This window comes from Lithobates pipiens, unplaced genomic scaffold, assembly GCF_037356315.1.
Source record: "Lithobates pipiens isolate NorthernLeopardFrog02 unplaced genomic scaffold, aLitPip1_a1.2 Scaffold_3, whole genome shotgun sequence".
Classification (NCBI taxonomy): Eukaryota; Metazoa; Chordata; class Amphibia; order Anura; family Ranidae; genus Lithobates; species Lithobates pipiens.
In genome coordinates, this window is record NW_027507790.1 from 18,450,444 (window position 1) to 18,465,797 (window position 15,354).

The 15,354-nt window shown below is 43.2% G+C and overlaps 1 protein-coding gene across 2 annotated transcripts in view; it reads left to right on the forward strand.

The window, feature by feature from the left end:
* The window catches only part of SGSM1 (small G protein signaling modulator 1), a 364,300-nt gene that overhangs the window by 196,947 nt on the left and 151,999 nt on the right, over window positions 1-15,354 (forward strand). For both annotated transcript variants that reach the window (XM_077461348.1, XM_077461349.1), the window contains exon 8: window positions 4,985-5,116. In XM_077461348.1, the coding sequence (XP_077317474.1) occupies window positions 4,985-5,116 (132 nt within the window). The remainder of the gene's footprint in view (window positions 1-4,984; window positions 5,117-15,354) is intronic.

The window sequence follows — 15,354 nt, forward strand, 5'->3', positions numbered from 1 at the left end:
TGGATAGAAAATTTGCAAGGAAAAAATATACTTTAAATGAGGACTCTGCAAGCTATAACCTGTAATGCTGACTGAGCAGGGACAATATGACAGGGCAGTTGTACCGAAGTTGATCGGTAGATCACTTCTGTAAAACCACAATTTTCATACATGGATTGAAATTCAGCTCGTTCCTGCTGAGCTGGTCCATCCATATATGGCCAGCTTTAGTTTTGCCTGACACTGACTTTCAGTTTCAAGATATAAAGCATTAAGTGTAATGAAAGAGGCAGAAAACACATTTGGTGTTAACACTCATGAATAGGTCTAAAAGCATTTTTTATGTGTTTTGGTTGGTTCAGATGCAGTTCACATGCATGTATGGTACATTGTGAATATTTCTAGAAACATAACTGACTTGCTGATCTGTAAATAGGATTTATTGTATATCACAGAGGACTTTCTATTCATGACTACTTGGGTAGTGCTGCCACCTTAAAGGGAATTAACACTGGACAAAAATAGACATGACATCTCCACCCAGGCATAACCTTCGACCAGCTAAGACTCGGTTTTTAGCTAGCATCTTCCGGTAGTGGATGTACCTAAAGATATGTCTCTTTCAGGGGATTCGTTTCCACAATAATATCCTGTTCTTAACAATCCTGATTGGGGTAGATGAGTACCTAATCCATATCAGTCACTATGGGCAGAACCTTGCATGCAAGAATCAGGGAGGACTATAATGTTGCAGTTTGGCTCTGGATCCTGCAGGCAGCCCTCTGACCTCGCTGTGCTTTACAGGTTCAGGTCAGTGATCCTCAAGGGGGGCAATATCCCCGAAGGCCATTTGGGCTCAAAAATTCATAATGGAATCCACCTGATCGTTGATTGCTTAACTTCCTCTGGGACTTCCTGGCTTTGGTGGATTTCCAGGGTGCCTACCTACACATACAGATTTTTCGCCTCACCAGTGGTTTCTGTGATTAGAACTGCAGGCATTGGTTCTGGGGTTGTTGAGGACCCAGGGTATTCAAATTATGGAGTACCTGGATGACCCACTTCTAAGGGAGCAATCAGTTTAGAAGCTGGCATCAAATGTCCAACAGAGAGATGATACATGTCCTGGAAAGATTTGGATAGTATTAAACGTTCAGAAGCCGGCCTTGGTTCTGACCCAAAGCCTGGAGTTCTTAGGATTAGTACTTAATAGAGCTCAGGCAAACATACTGCTCCTGTAGGAGAAATGCCTGTCTCTTCAATCTCAGATGCAATCTTTGATTCAAGCTAGCATTAGGGTACTGGGGAAGATGGTAGCTGCCATTGATTCAATCGTTTATTTCCACTTTCACTCGAGAGTTCCTTAGCTCAATATCCTGTCAGTGTAGGACAAATCTCATCAGTCCTTGGATTTGCCATTTCATCTGACCCAACACCAGATAGACTCTAGAATGGTAGATAAACAGACAGCTGTTGGATACCTGGAAATTCTTCCCTCCGTTGAAAAGGGAAGGTCTTGATGATGGACACCAGCCTGTTTGGTTTAGGAGGTGTTCTAAAGAGCCTCTTTGTCCAGGGAACATGATAGTGAGAGGAGCAGATGTTGTCATTCAACATCCTGGTATTTCATGTGATTTGGCTGGCTCTCCTAAACTCATCTGTCTGCCTTTGGGGTCTTTCCATCAGGGTACAGTCTAACAATGCCATGGCTGTAGCATACATCTACCATTAGTGAGGGATAAGATATAGTGCTGCTTAGGAAGAAGCAAAACCTGATCTTGTCGTGGGCAGAACTTCACGTTCTGGCCCTCTGCTTCTGGCTCATTCCTGGAGTGGAAAATAGGCAGGTGAACTTTCTCAGTCAGCAGTTGACCACAGGAGGCAAGGCCCTACCCAAAGGTATTTTCTAAGATTTGGCTGCAGTGGGGGAAGCCAGATGTGGATCTGTTGACATCCCGATTCAACAACAAACTGGACAGGTTTGTTTCTCAAATAAAGGATCCTCAGGCGTTTACAGTAGATGCCCTGGTGACTGTTGGGATCGGTTTCCTCAGATTTTTGCCTTCCCTCCACTTTATCTTCTTCCTTGCCTGTTGTGCAGGGTAAAGATGAAGGGCATTAGATTGATTCTTATAGCATCTGCTTGGTCAAGAAGAACATGGTATGGGTAAAGTGAATACCTGGATGTACAAGTCTTTGGCTCTTCCAGAATATCTACATCTGCAGTTTTTGGGTCCATTCTTCCACCCTTCCTTCTTTATGGTTGCTGGCTTTGAAGCCCAAGCCCTGAGGGATAGGGGAGTTTCTGCCTCTGTCATCCCTACCCTCCTTATTGGAAGGTAGTTGACCTCCGGAAAGGTGTAGCATCATAAAGGGAAGGCCTTTTTCACCTGGCGTGAGGCCTGTAAGTTTCATCTCTTTTTTTTGCTTTTTATTAAATTTCATAACAGAAAAACAAAACAAAACACAAAAAGATATCATACACACTGAACCTGTATATTAATTATTAAACCACAAAGGAGAAAAAAAAGGAGAAAACTATTTTTAAAGTAAAGATTAGTTCCTACTTTCCCCAATGACCCCCAACATTTCTCATATAGGAGCATATCTATTATAAAAAATGCCCCCAACGGGCATTCAATGCTGTATACGGTTTGTCCAGCCACATTTGCCCACACTTTATCATATTTACTAGGACAGCCCCTATTCATGTAAGTATCTCTATACAATGGAAGATTATTATTTAGCAGTTGTTTCTAATATGAGAGCATAGGGGCATCCACAGAGCCTACTACTGCTGCTTCCACTTTAGTAGAGGAGTTATATATATCAGGATTCAACCACCATGCAGCTGTAACCAACTGAGTAGCTAAATAATATCTATATAGATATATCTATATCTATATAGATCCAGGAAGGCTAGTTCCCCCTTCTCACAAGGGAGCATTGGAGTAGTACGTTTAATCTCTGATCATATGCTGTGGAGTACATTTTGTCTTTTCTCCAGTCTGGTGGAGAGATGAGCTTTGACTTTAAGCACCATCAAGGGACTAATCTCAGCCCTGGCCATTCTTTTTCTGAAATCTCTCAAGCCTCCTGTACAACTTGTTCCATCAGTGCAGCCTCCCCTTGTCTCCATAGGACCTTTGTTGTCTGTTTTGCAGACTTGCATGGTTGTTTATTTGTAGCTATTACCTCTGTTTGCATGGTCTTGGAGATGGCTGTGTTTTTCTGCAAGTGGATGTCAGCTTGTTTTTCAGGCCTATGCTATCAAGGGCAAGGTTCCCTCTTTCCTGGACAAGGCCCATTCCACCAAAAGTATCATTGCTTCTTGGGCTATACATCCATGCTTGTAAGGCTGCTACCTGGCCTTCTTTTTACATCTTTACTATAAGTTCTACCAGGTAGATGTTCACGCCTTTGCAGGACCCAGTTTTGGGCAATAGGGTCTTGTAAATGGTTTTGCAATGGGTTCACTTTATTCTGTTTTGTGTGTGTTTCAGCCACAATGTCATGTTCGCTCACTCATTATGTTCACTGCTTTGGGACAACTCAAATAGTCTTGAATAAGAAGTCCTCAGTGTTATGTGATGTGTGATTTAAAAATTAGAATTTTTGTCATATTGGTTTACCCATAAAATCTTTTTCTTGGAGTATCTAACATCATAGAGATCCCTTGCTTCTGGTCTGTCCTCATTGCTTGCTACAAACCTGAGGCAGTTATGCCTGGGCAGGGATTTTCTACCTTAATTTGGACAGTGTCCATTCACCTGGAGGTGGCAACAAAAGTTAGTTATGAATATGAAGTCCTCTTGTGTCCTGTGATGTATTCCATGAAATGGATTTTACAGGTAAACCAAAATTCTAATATTCACACATATTGTAGGAAAAATAGGGTGGGACTTTGAATGAAGCATAGCTGCAAGGTAGGTATGTAAGGACATATCTGAAATTCATTGGCTAGGTATAAGATTTGAGGGTAAACGATAATAACATGGGTAACAATAATATGAATTGATTATATTTCATATATGTGTATACACAAGTACATAATATAACAAGATTTACAATGATAATCAACATCTCAAAAAAATGCATGGTTAAAAAAGACAGAAATAATCTTCAATAGATTGAAGCATGAGACATTATAAATAAAGTCAGGGAGAATTTCAGACACATGCTTGCAAATGGTAGCATAAAAGCGCTCTACGCGTTTCGTGTAGTTCATCCACTCATCAGGAGCAGTTCCAAGATTAAAATTATCTACAAAGAGATAAGTGAATGCATGAAGATCAGACAAAATCAGCACAAAGGGCAAAGGAACAGAGAGATGGAGGGAGACTCAGCTCCCCCAAACACTCTTACTTACAATAAGATTATTTCTTAGGAAAGAAACTGTTGACAAATAGAGGCGCTGTGAAAAGCAAATCTCCACCGGAGCTGAGGCAAAAATCTCAACGACCACAGCGCACCACAGTTGATTGGGAGTGACACATCTAGGGCCCTGTAATCCCAGAATAACCATATATAAAACGTTTTTCCAAAGAACCTCTGTAGAGGAATAGATTAAATAAGTGTATAATTATATCTGTACAGGGACAAGTGAAATGAAGTTACAGTCCAAGAGGTAGTGAAGCCAGTGAATAAAATCATTAAGATGAAAGGAGGCATATAGCTAAGCCAAGTAGGTTGAATATAATTGGTGTGAATGATAAATAAAGAGATATATAGTGTGAACAGTGGAAAACAAAACATAATAATCCAAAAAATCTATAATTACCATAACTGAGGTGAGTGAGTGTCAAACAGGATACATTAAAATTGCGAGGAACATAGTTCAACCGGCGTGTGTTAACTAGTGGTACGGTATAGCCGCAGAGACCACCTACGTCACGCTGCAAGATCTGAGGAGATCACACATACACTGATTTGCGTTTTAGTAAAGCTACACATATAATCTTAATACCTTTTATAAGCGCTAATATTTTTTCATTCTTCATTCTAGATCCAGAAAAGGCACTCAAGTGGAAGCATGGATGACAGGCCATCATTATCAGCAAGAGATTATGTTGAATCATTGCATCAAAATTCCAGGACAACTCTACTTTATGGCAAAAATAATGTCATGGTTCAGCCTGTAAGCAGAACAGTCTGTAATTTGTAGTACATCAGTTTTATGGTGTGCATATTCAAAGTAATGTAAAAAGAAGTTTGGGCTATGTAGAGACTGTAACATGCTTTAATGTTCATTTGAAATGATCTGCTATAATGGTGGGAAAAGGGAATATGCATTTAATTTAGTTATAAGGTGTTAATTTAGATACCCAACAGCCAGATTACTAATGTTAGCAAAAGTGATACAAACAGAAAAAGGATGAGGCAGGTGTTTTAACCACTTCCCGACCAGCGCACGACGATGTACGTCGACAGAATGGCACGGGCAGGCATATTGGCGTACATGTACGTCCAATATTCGTTGCCGCCGTGCCATCGGGAGCGCGCCGGCGCGCTCCCGCGCTGGTCGGGACCCCCGTGAGTCCGGTCGCGGGACCCGCGGACTCGATCGCCGCGGGCATCCCCGCGATCGTCTCACGGAGCGGCCGAATGGAGGAAATGGTGTAAAAACAACATTTTTCCATTCTGCCTAGCAACTAGTGACGCTGATCTCTGCTCCATGTGATTGGAGCAGAGATCAGTGTACACTAAATGAAAGCCCAACCCCCCCACAGTTAGTAACACACCCCTAGGAACACTTAACCCCTACACTGCCACCCACTGGTTAACCCTTTCACTGCCAGTGTCATTTACACAGGAATCACTGCATTTATATAGCAGTGATTACTGTATAAATGACAATGGTCCCAAAAATGTGTCAAAAATGTCCGATGGGTCCCCCACAATGTCGCAGTCACAATAAAAATTGCAGATCGCCGCCATTACTAGTAAAAAAAAAAATAATAAAAAATTATTAATAAAAATGCTATAAAACTATCCCTATTTTGTAAACGCTATAACTTTTGCGCAAACCAATCAATAATCGCTTATTGCGATTTTTTTTACCAAAAATATGTGGAAGAATACGTATCGGCCTAAACTGAGGGAAAAAAATGTTTTTTTATATATTTTTGGGGGATATTTATTATTACAAAAAGTAAAAAATAATGCGTTTTTTTCAAAATTATCGCTCTATTTTTGTTTATAGCGCAAAAAATAAAAACCGCAGGGGTGATCAAATACCACCAAAAGAAAGCTCTATTTGTGGAAAAAAAAGGACGTTAATTTTGTTTGGGAGCCACGTCGCACAACCGCGCAATTGTCAGTTAAAGCGACGCAGTGCCGAATCGCAAAAAGTGGTCTGGTCTTTGACCAGCAAATTGGTCCGGTCTGAAAGTGGTTAAATAAATTCAGTGAAGCATATCCTTCTTTGACAAGTACATTTGTATCCAAATTGTACAGTACAAAACACAGGCTGTGATATTCATCAACCTTAGATTATAGGCAAGCGATTAGATGCTGAGGACATTCCCCCTAGGTCTGCCCTTATATAGCTTTCTTTTGGTCGTTCACTGCTGGGTTTTTTATTTTTTACAAAAAAATTACCAGAAAAAAAAGTTTTTCCTAGTTTTTGTCAGTAAATTTTGTAAATCAGTATTTTTTTCCTTCGCTGATGTGCGCTGATGAGGCAGCACTGATAGGCTGCACTTATGGGCACTGATGAGGTGGCACTTATGGGCACTGCTGAGGTTGCACTTATGGGCACTCATGAGGAGGCACTATAATGCCGCACTGATAAGTGGCACTATTATGCCGCACTAATAGGCGGCACTGATGGGCACTGATAGTTGGTACTGATAGGCGGCACTGGTGGACACTGATAGGCAGCATGGATAGGTGGCACTGATGGGAATTAATGGGCAGCACTGATGAGCAGGCACTGATGGGCACTAAAAGGCAACACTGACTGGCACCAGTAATGGGCATTGATTTGTGTCACTGGTGGGCACTCATTGGTGGCACTCATGAGCACTGATTGGTAGCATTCATGGGCACTGATTGGTGGAACTCATTGGCACTGATTGGTGGCACTGCTGCAGCTTTCCTGTAATCAGGGCACTGAGCATCAGTGCCCTGACTACCTTCCCTGTTCTCCCCTGCAAGGAGATTTATGGCACTTCCGAGTTTACATGTGACCGGCTGTGATTGGACACAGCCGATCACATAATTAAAGAGCCAAGTCAGCGGCGTGGCTGCGGTAGCCACGCTGCCCCCCCCCCTCAGGCAGTTCTTAAATAACTAAGGAATGGGGCCACCCGGTGATGAGACTTGTGATGAGACTTTAAGACTTGTCAGACAGGAGCGGACCTTTTATTTCCTATTTTTGGGTCAGCTCAGGGGACTTTTTTGTTATTTTTTTTTTTTTTTTAAAGGACATGTCAAAAACACTTTTTTTCTAGTGAATGAGTAGGAGTACAATGTACTTCAATTCTTTCAAATGGGGGGGGGGGGCAGGATTCGAAAGCCCCCTTTTTAAAGGGGATTCCAGATTCTGACGAGCCCCCTGCTCGCCACCCTCCACAACCACTGACCACCAGGGCTTCCAGATTCCAATAATCCCCCAGCCTGCAGCCCCGCACAACCACCGGTTGTGAGGAAGAGACCCTTGTCCCCATCAACATGAGGACAAGGTGCTTTGGGTTGAAGGGCAGTGCCCCAAATCACCCCCCCATGTTGAGAACATGTGGCCTGGTATGGTTCATGCCCCCCCCCCTTCGAGGGCTAAGGGTCTGGTATGGGTTTTGGGGAGGGGGCCCCATGCCATTTTGTTTTTTAATTTTGGCTCGGGGATTCCCCTCTAAATCTATGGATTGGTAGTGGTCCCTACGCCATTTGTTTTTTCTTGTTTTTTTTTTGTTGCTAGCAATTCCTTCATTTTTTTTTTTACATTCAGCTATCAGCGTAGAACTCTGCTGACAGCTGTTGACTCATCGGTTGTTAAGGACGCGGTGGTGGCCCATTCTTAACAACTGTCTTTTCACAGCTAGTTAAAGAGGAAAAAAATTAAAGAAAATAAAAACATGTTTTCCACACTACAAAAAATGCTAGAAAACCGCATCAATCGCAACCGTATAGATGTGAACCTAGCCTAAAACAGTGTTAACATTTTCAATCTTGGTGTTAAACTTCTCACGTTCAAAGCAGCGGTCTCAGGTGGATGACTAAGGTGTTATATGACACTACATGTCACACAGCTTCGGCCACTTTCACTTAGAGCCATATATAAAGTACTTGGGTTCTTCCTCCTGCCTTTTTTACATGAGAACATTGCTACAGGATGGTCAAAACCTGGGTTTCTGCTTACTTTTTCACAGACATACTTATGCCATTTTTGCACTCTGCTCCATAATTACCCCAAAGGGTGAATACCCTCACTGATAGCAATGGTGAAAATCAGGCACATATGAGCAGCTGCAAAAGCCAAACATTCACTCTGCCTAAAGACCTGCAATACACTCAGTGTGGCAATGCTTTCCTAGCACCAATGCAGTACCCTATTTTAATAACAGGTCTGCATCTGACTCGGCTCTGTTTCAGGAATGCAACAAGCTGCCTATCTGTCAAAGGATGTCGTGACTTGTAGTTCATTCATACACAGAGCTCTGTCAATGAATGATGCATCCATGTGGGCAGAGCCCTGCATGGCCGCGCTGTTTTCGAAAAGTGACAGCTAGTATAGCTGCTGTCACAGGGAGAGAGAGCAGCAGGGAGCAGTTGCAGCAGTGGAAACATGTGACATGTTTTGCCCTAAAAATGGGCAGAACATGTAACATGTTCCCAAAGGGGAACTTATCCTTTAAGGGAAATGAAGAGGACCTGGAGGTGTTGGAGGAGGGAGCAGAAAATCTCTCACCCCAGGCTCCTATTCACCTGATGTTATGGCTTCATACAATATGCTTGTCAATGTTGGTATGCTCACTTCTGTTATGCACAAAAGCCTATGCATTGTCGCAGTTGATTCTCATCCGTCCCTCAGTCCCACCATGCTGCTTTAGAAACTAAGCAGCACATTAAGTCTAAAATGACATTCCCTATCCATGAACAATTAGAATTGACAATTTATGATTATTGGGTCAGTCTTGAAAATATTTTCACCCCTCTGAATCATTTTCAAGCTCTATCCAGTGGAAAAAGAGTTCACAAAGAATTGGAGTGCTCCAGTAGTCCTAAAGATCTCACTGTACCCATTGAAGATGTTCCTTGATTCAAAGATTCTGTCTAGTAGCAGGTCCAGCTTTGCTATTGCTATTGCTGCATTGTCTGTTGGTCAAACTGCTGCTAATTAGGCCAGGGCAATAAGCAACCAACAGGATTCTGTCTTCCAGGACTGTGATATGGAGGAGCACTTGCAAGTATTACCTTCCACTTTTCTCATTTGTGTTGATGCCCTAGAACAAGTTATGACACACATCTCTAGAATGGCTACAATTTCAGAAACTTTTGGCTACAATCCTGGATAGCTGAAGCTGTCTGTAAAAGACACCTTACATGTATGCTCTGGCTGTCTCTTTGGTGAGGCATGCAAAAAAAATTCTACTTTATCACAATTCAGGAAACATAGTTACTGAAAGAAACCAATCTCCCTATGAAGATCCTGGAACTCAGAACAATAAAAATAGATCTGCATCACTAAAACACCCTTTTGCAGGGACACCTGATTAGGATGCAATCAGACAATACCATGGCTGTTGTCTATATTAGTCACCAAGGGGGTGCCAGGAGTCATGCAGCCTTGAGAGAAGTAAGCTTGATCAACTTATGGATAAAGAAATGCTCTCCAGCAATCTCTGCTGTTCACAAGGCTGATTACCTCACTTGTCACCACCTAGACCAAGAGGAATGGGCCCTTCACCCTAACATCTTCAACCTGATATATCATGGATTAGGGGGTCCAAACGTAGATATCCTTGCCTCCAGGTTCAACAACTAGTTACCTCTATTTGTGGCCACGACCAAAGAACCTCTAGCACTGGCATTGGATGCTCTGATAATTCCCTGGCTAATTTAATCCTCAAATGAAGTGCAAAATCTGACTTGACTGCTCTGCAAAATAGAGTAAGTGAAGAAACCAGTGTTTCTTTATTGCCCCAAATTGGCCCAGAAGAACCAAGTACACAGGCATAATTGAATTTCTCTTATCCCATCCTGGTCAATTCCAAACACACCAGACCTTCTGTATCAGGACCCTCTGTTTCATTCTGCTTCTCATTTGCTTTAGTGCCATGGCTGTTAAAGCCTAGGTCTTGAGGGACTCTGTCACTCAAAACCTAGGCTCCCTCAAGCCCCACATTTAGTAATGTGGGAATGATTCCGTCATTGCCAAATTGCTAAAAAAAAGGAAAGCCACTGCCAGAAGAATTTACTATCATGCCTGGAAATTATTCATTGCCTGTTAACACTGGCCTTTCAAGCCCAGAGATTACACCATGCCTTAAATTCTGACCTTCTTACAATTGGATAATCTTTCCAGCAAGGCAACATTGGTGGATATCATGTCAGTTAGTGGCTCTCTAATAAGGAGCCATCCCTCATTCTTCACAAGGGAAAGTAGTCTTGCACCCAAGAACCTCCTTTCTTCCTATGGTGGTGTCAGTCTTCCACCTCAACAAGGACATAGTCATTCCTTTTTTGTTCCCTGCTCCTAAGCACCCAGAGGAGATTGCTCATCACTGTCTGGATGTGGTCAGAGCCATCAGAGTCTACTTAAAAGCTACAGCTTCTATTAGAAAGATGGACTCCCTTTTTGTACTACCCCCAGGACCCCACAAGGGGCCTCGTACTTCAAGATCCAAAATTGCTAGGTGTATAAGACAATTCATTTCAATCGCTTACACCCTAAAGGATAAAGCCGGCACTAACACGTGCTTAACCGTCCAGATCAGTAGGAGTTTCTTGAGCATTCGGACATCAACCTTCTATAGCCCAATTTTGTAAGACCTGGTCTTCTGTTTGTAGCTGTTCAAGTTATACAAGGCAGGAGTTTAATTCTCTGCTGATGCAGCTTTTGGCTTCATTGTTCTAGCAAAAGTACTGTGAGTTGGGACTGTTGACCCTTGTTATTTTAGGTCTGTGGGCACCGCTCTGTTTTGACTAGTTGTTGCCAACGCTTATTCATCGCTTAGGGAAGTCCCAGGGTCTATGACTATTAAGCCTGTGTCCTTTACTGTACAAATAAGATAAAAGGAATTATGATTTACCTGTGAATTCCATATCTTGGAGGATAGTACAGGGCACCTTCCCCTTTATTCTTGAGTTATTTTGCATTGCTTGCAAAAAAAACTGAGACTGAGGAGTGGGGGTAGAGTTATAGCGGAACATACAAGGATCATGCCTTCAAAAGCTTTGCCAGTTTCCGGTTACCTGAAGGTACCAGCCTACAATCCAGGGTCTATGAATATCAAAAGGAAAAAGTCCCAGGCACCATATATTTGAAGGTGAACAACAAAGTGCATTAGAGCTCAAACCAATATATAGACAATTATCTAAACATATTAAATATTGATCTTATAAATAATAAAATTCAATAATAATAATCTAAGGAAGTGGTCATCAACCTTGTCCTCAGGGCCCACTAACAGGCCAGGTTTGCAAGATAACTGAAATATATCACAGGTGATATAATTTGCAGCTCAGTGATTGCAGTATTCTAGTGTGCATCTCCCCAAGGTAATACATAAAACCACAGCGCACCTTGGACTGCCTTAGTGTAAGAGAACTAGTAGTTCATTGTGCACTCGCGCGGGCACCCGCAGATGCCATTTGGCGCCAGACGGCCTAGTTAAAGAAGTGCTCTGACCCCAGATGGTTGCTGACTGATCTTCAGCTAATCCTGATACCTTGCATCCGCTATTCTCCTGCCTGATACCTCCTGATGAACCTGGCTTTCCCTGACCCTGGATTCTATTCTTGCTCTGATTCCTGGTTCCTGATCCTGGCTATTCACTGGACTGTGTTGCTGCCGGCTGCTCGGTGCTGCACTGCCCACCTGTTACCCGACCTGGCTATCCTTGTGACCTCGCTTCTGCCTTCTGCCTTGTACCTCACCGAACCTGGCTTCCCTCAAGACCCTGCTTTCGCTTCTTACCATTCTGCAAGTGCCTGCTACCTTGGTCCTGCGACCCACTGCGATCTGCTGCAAGCCTATCAAGGACTTAACTACACCTCACATTCCAGTGTCACTGTTCCAGCAGAGTTGCCCTTTAAGCCCAGCTGATCTTTGATGCGAGACGACCCTTCCTGCCCTGACATTTCTCCTGCCTGTCCAAAATCGCTTCCTCTACTGCAAGGCTCCGGGTCCACAGTTGTGGGCACTCGTGTTCCTCTTGGCCCCTGGTTCCTTCTGTTCCGCTTCCAGTGGGACCTGGGGGGGAGACACAAGAGAGGCTGACCTCATCTGAAAGGGAGGTCTCTCTTTTGTCAACCCTCTGTCGGACTGTTACCGCATTCTCCCAAGTGGACAAGGGTTGCACATGGACTTTGTTCAACTGCATGATCAACTACAGTCAGTGCCCAGGCCAGCTACCACCTTTGTACACGAGAAAAGAACTGAAAATGGGTCAAATGACGGTGAAGTGGTCCAATCCCAATATACTTATCAAAAAAGAGAGCTTCACCCTGAGTGGGTGGGATTTTAAATGACCATCAACTCCAGACACAAATAGACACAGTAATATCCAATTTTTATTTATAAATTACACAATGTACATAACATCGCCAGGAAGGGCAAGTGGGCTAAACAATGTCCTCCTGGTGTATTAATAAATAAGCAAACACGTATACAGAATAAAATATGATTAAAACAATGCTTGTCCTATATCACCCACACCCAACGCGTTTCCAGTTGCTGATAATTCAGAACCTTCATCAGGGTTGAACAAACTTGATGATATAGCAATCTATAATATAAAACAGTTCAATTAAAAGCATATAAGCTGTTTCTACCAGGCTAGAGAACCTACCACCTTTGAATCTTCAGGAATCAAGGACTCTGCCACACAAACCACGATTTGTTACTACACTGAACTTTCTAATTTTACTGAGCCCATAGTTCCCTTACCTGAACGCTTCTCTGGTGACCGTAAACGATTCAGGACTTTTCAACGTGCCTGTGAGCTATATTTTTCTTTGCTACCCCGCACCTTTTCTTCTGAGGAATTTAAGGTGGGCTTCCTCATCTCTCTACTGTTGGGAGACCCCCAGGCTTGGGCTCACCGGCTTCGGGAGCAACATGATCCTACTTTGGCTTCTGCAGGTTCCTTTTTACCGCCTGTATGTGGACCCTTTTCGTCAACAGACTGCCGAGGCCAATCTGACCCACTTGCAACAGGGCCTCAGAACCGTGGATAATTATGTCTCAGACTTCCGACGATGGAGCTCTGATACCAAGTGGAATAGTTCTGCACTATGCTTCCAATTTTATCTTGGGATATCAGAAGCCATCAAGGACGAACTAGTCAGGATAGAGGCACCCACCTCTTTGGATGACTTGATTCACCTTTGTATTTTGATCGATCGCCGCCTGCGCGAAAGACAGGTTGAGAAAACCAGGAACCTCCATTTACTACCTGCCCAGTCCCAGGTCTAGTTATCCCCTTCTTCTGCGGTTATGCCTAAGGACATTGTTAATGTCAAAAATACTTTACATACTAGTTATCTGAGATCACCTCTGTCCAAACAGGAACGATCTCGTCGTAACCGCCTTAAACTTTGCCTCTACTGTGGCGATGAAGGACATTTTCTTCAACATTGTCCCCGGAGACATCTTAGGAGATCCTCTCCTCCACCCCGCACGGTTGCTTCTCTGAACCTTGGACAGAACCACACCTTGCTGACAATCTCTCTCCAGTTTGCAGGAAAGACTCTCACAGTTTCTACCATTGTGGAACACGGGGCCTGTAGCTGTTTTGTGGACTCTTCTTTTGCTACTATGCATGAGCTACCCCTGTGTGCCAAGAAGAACAGCTTCTCTGTCCATCTAGCGGAGGGTTCGGTATTAAGTCTGGACCCGTTACTCTAGAGACTGTACCCATCTCCTGTCTTACTATCTCCGGACATTGGGAGCTCCTTCGTCTTGATGTTATCACTTCCCCACTTTTTCCTGTTATCCTTGGGCAACCCTGGCTGAGGGCACATAACCCTCTCATCAATTGGTCCTCTGAGGAAGTGTCTTTTACTTCTGACTACTGCAAGGAGAACTGACTTCCCCCTCCACCTAGTTCCGGAGAGCCATTCCTCTGCAACAACGTTGATCCTGAGACTGCTAAACGGGTGCCCTCCGTGTATCACAAATACATATATGTCTTCAACAAGACGAATGCTGACACTCTTCCCCCTCACAGACCATACAACTGCCCTATTGAACTTTTGCCTGGCGCTGAAATCCCCTTTGGCAGAATTTTTCCTCTCTGTGAGCTTGAACTCGAAGAACATCGAAAAAATACATTAGCAAAAACCTTGACAAGGGTTTTATCTGGCCTTATTCATCCCCCACTGGAGCAGGAATATTCTTTGTTGAAAAGAAGGATCACACACTCCGGCCTTGTTTTTTCTATCGCAATCTTAAATAAAATAACCATAAAGAACCAATACCCTTTGCCACTTATTCCCAAACTGTTCCAGAGATTGCGAGAGGCATGTGTCTTTTCTAAATTAGATTAAAGAGGAGGATACAACCTGATCAGATTCAAGGAAGGGCATGATTGGGAGACGGCTTTTAGGTCTCGTTTTGGACACTTTGAATACTAAATGATGCCCTTCAGATTCTGTAACGCACCAGCTACCTTTCAACATTTTGTGAATGATGTTTTTCGGGACTTCCTTGATGTGTTCACTATTGTCTACTTAGACGATAAATACATTTTCTCCTCTTCCCTGGATGTACTCCCCGAGTCCATGTTAAAAAGGTACTAGAAGGAAACACTATCTCTATGCCAAAGCTGAAAAATGCAAGTTCGAGAAGCTTTCCATCCAGTTCCTGGGCCTCATTATCTCCGCAGATGGGATCTCCATGGATCCCTAAAAGGTGTCCGCAGTACTTGACTGGCTGGCCCCCACTGATAGAAAGCCTGTGCAGCGGTTTGTGAGGTTTTCAAACTTCTACAGGAAATTCATCAAGAACTTTTCGGGTATCATTTCCCCTATTAACCAATTAACTAGGTCTCGTGTAACCTTCACATGGACTGTAGAAGTTCAAGCTGCACAAGCTGGAGAACCTTTTCACATCTGCACCCAATCTGAGACATCCTGATCCTAACTTGCCCTACGTTGTTGAGGTCGATGCCTCTGAAATTGCTGTGGGAGCCATACTGTCTCAGTGACAGA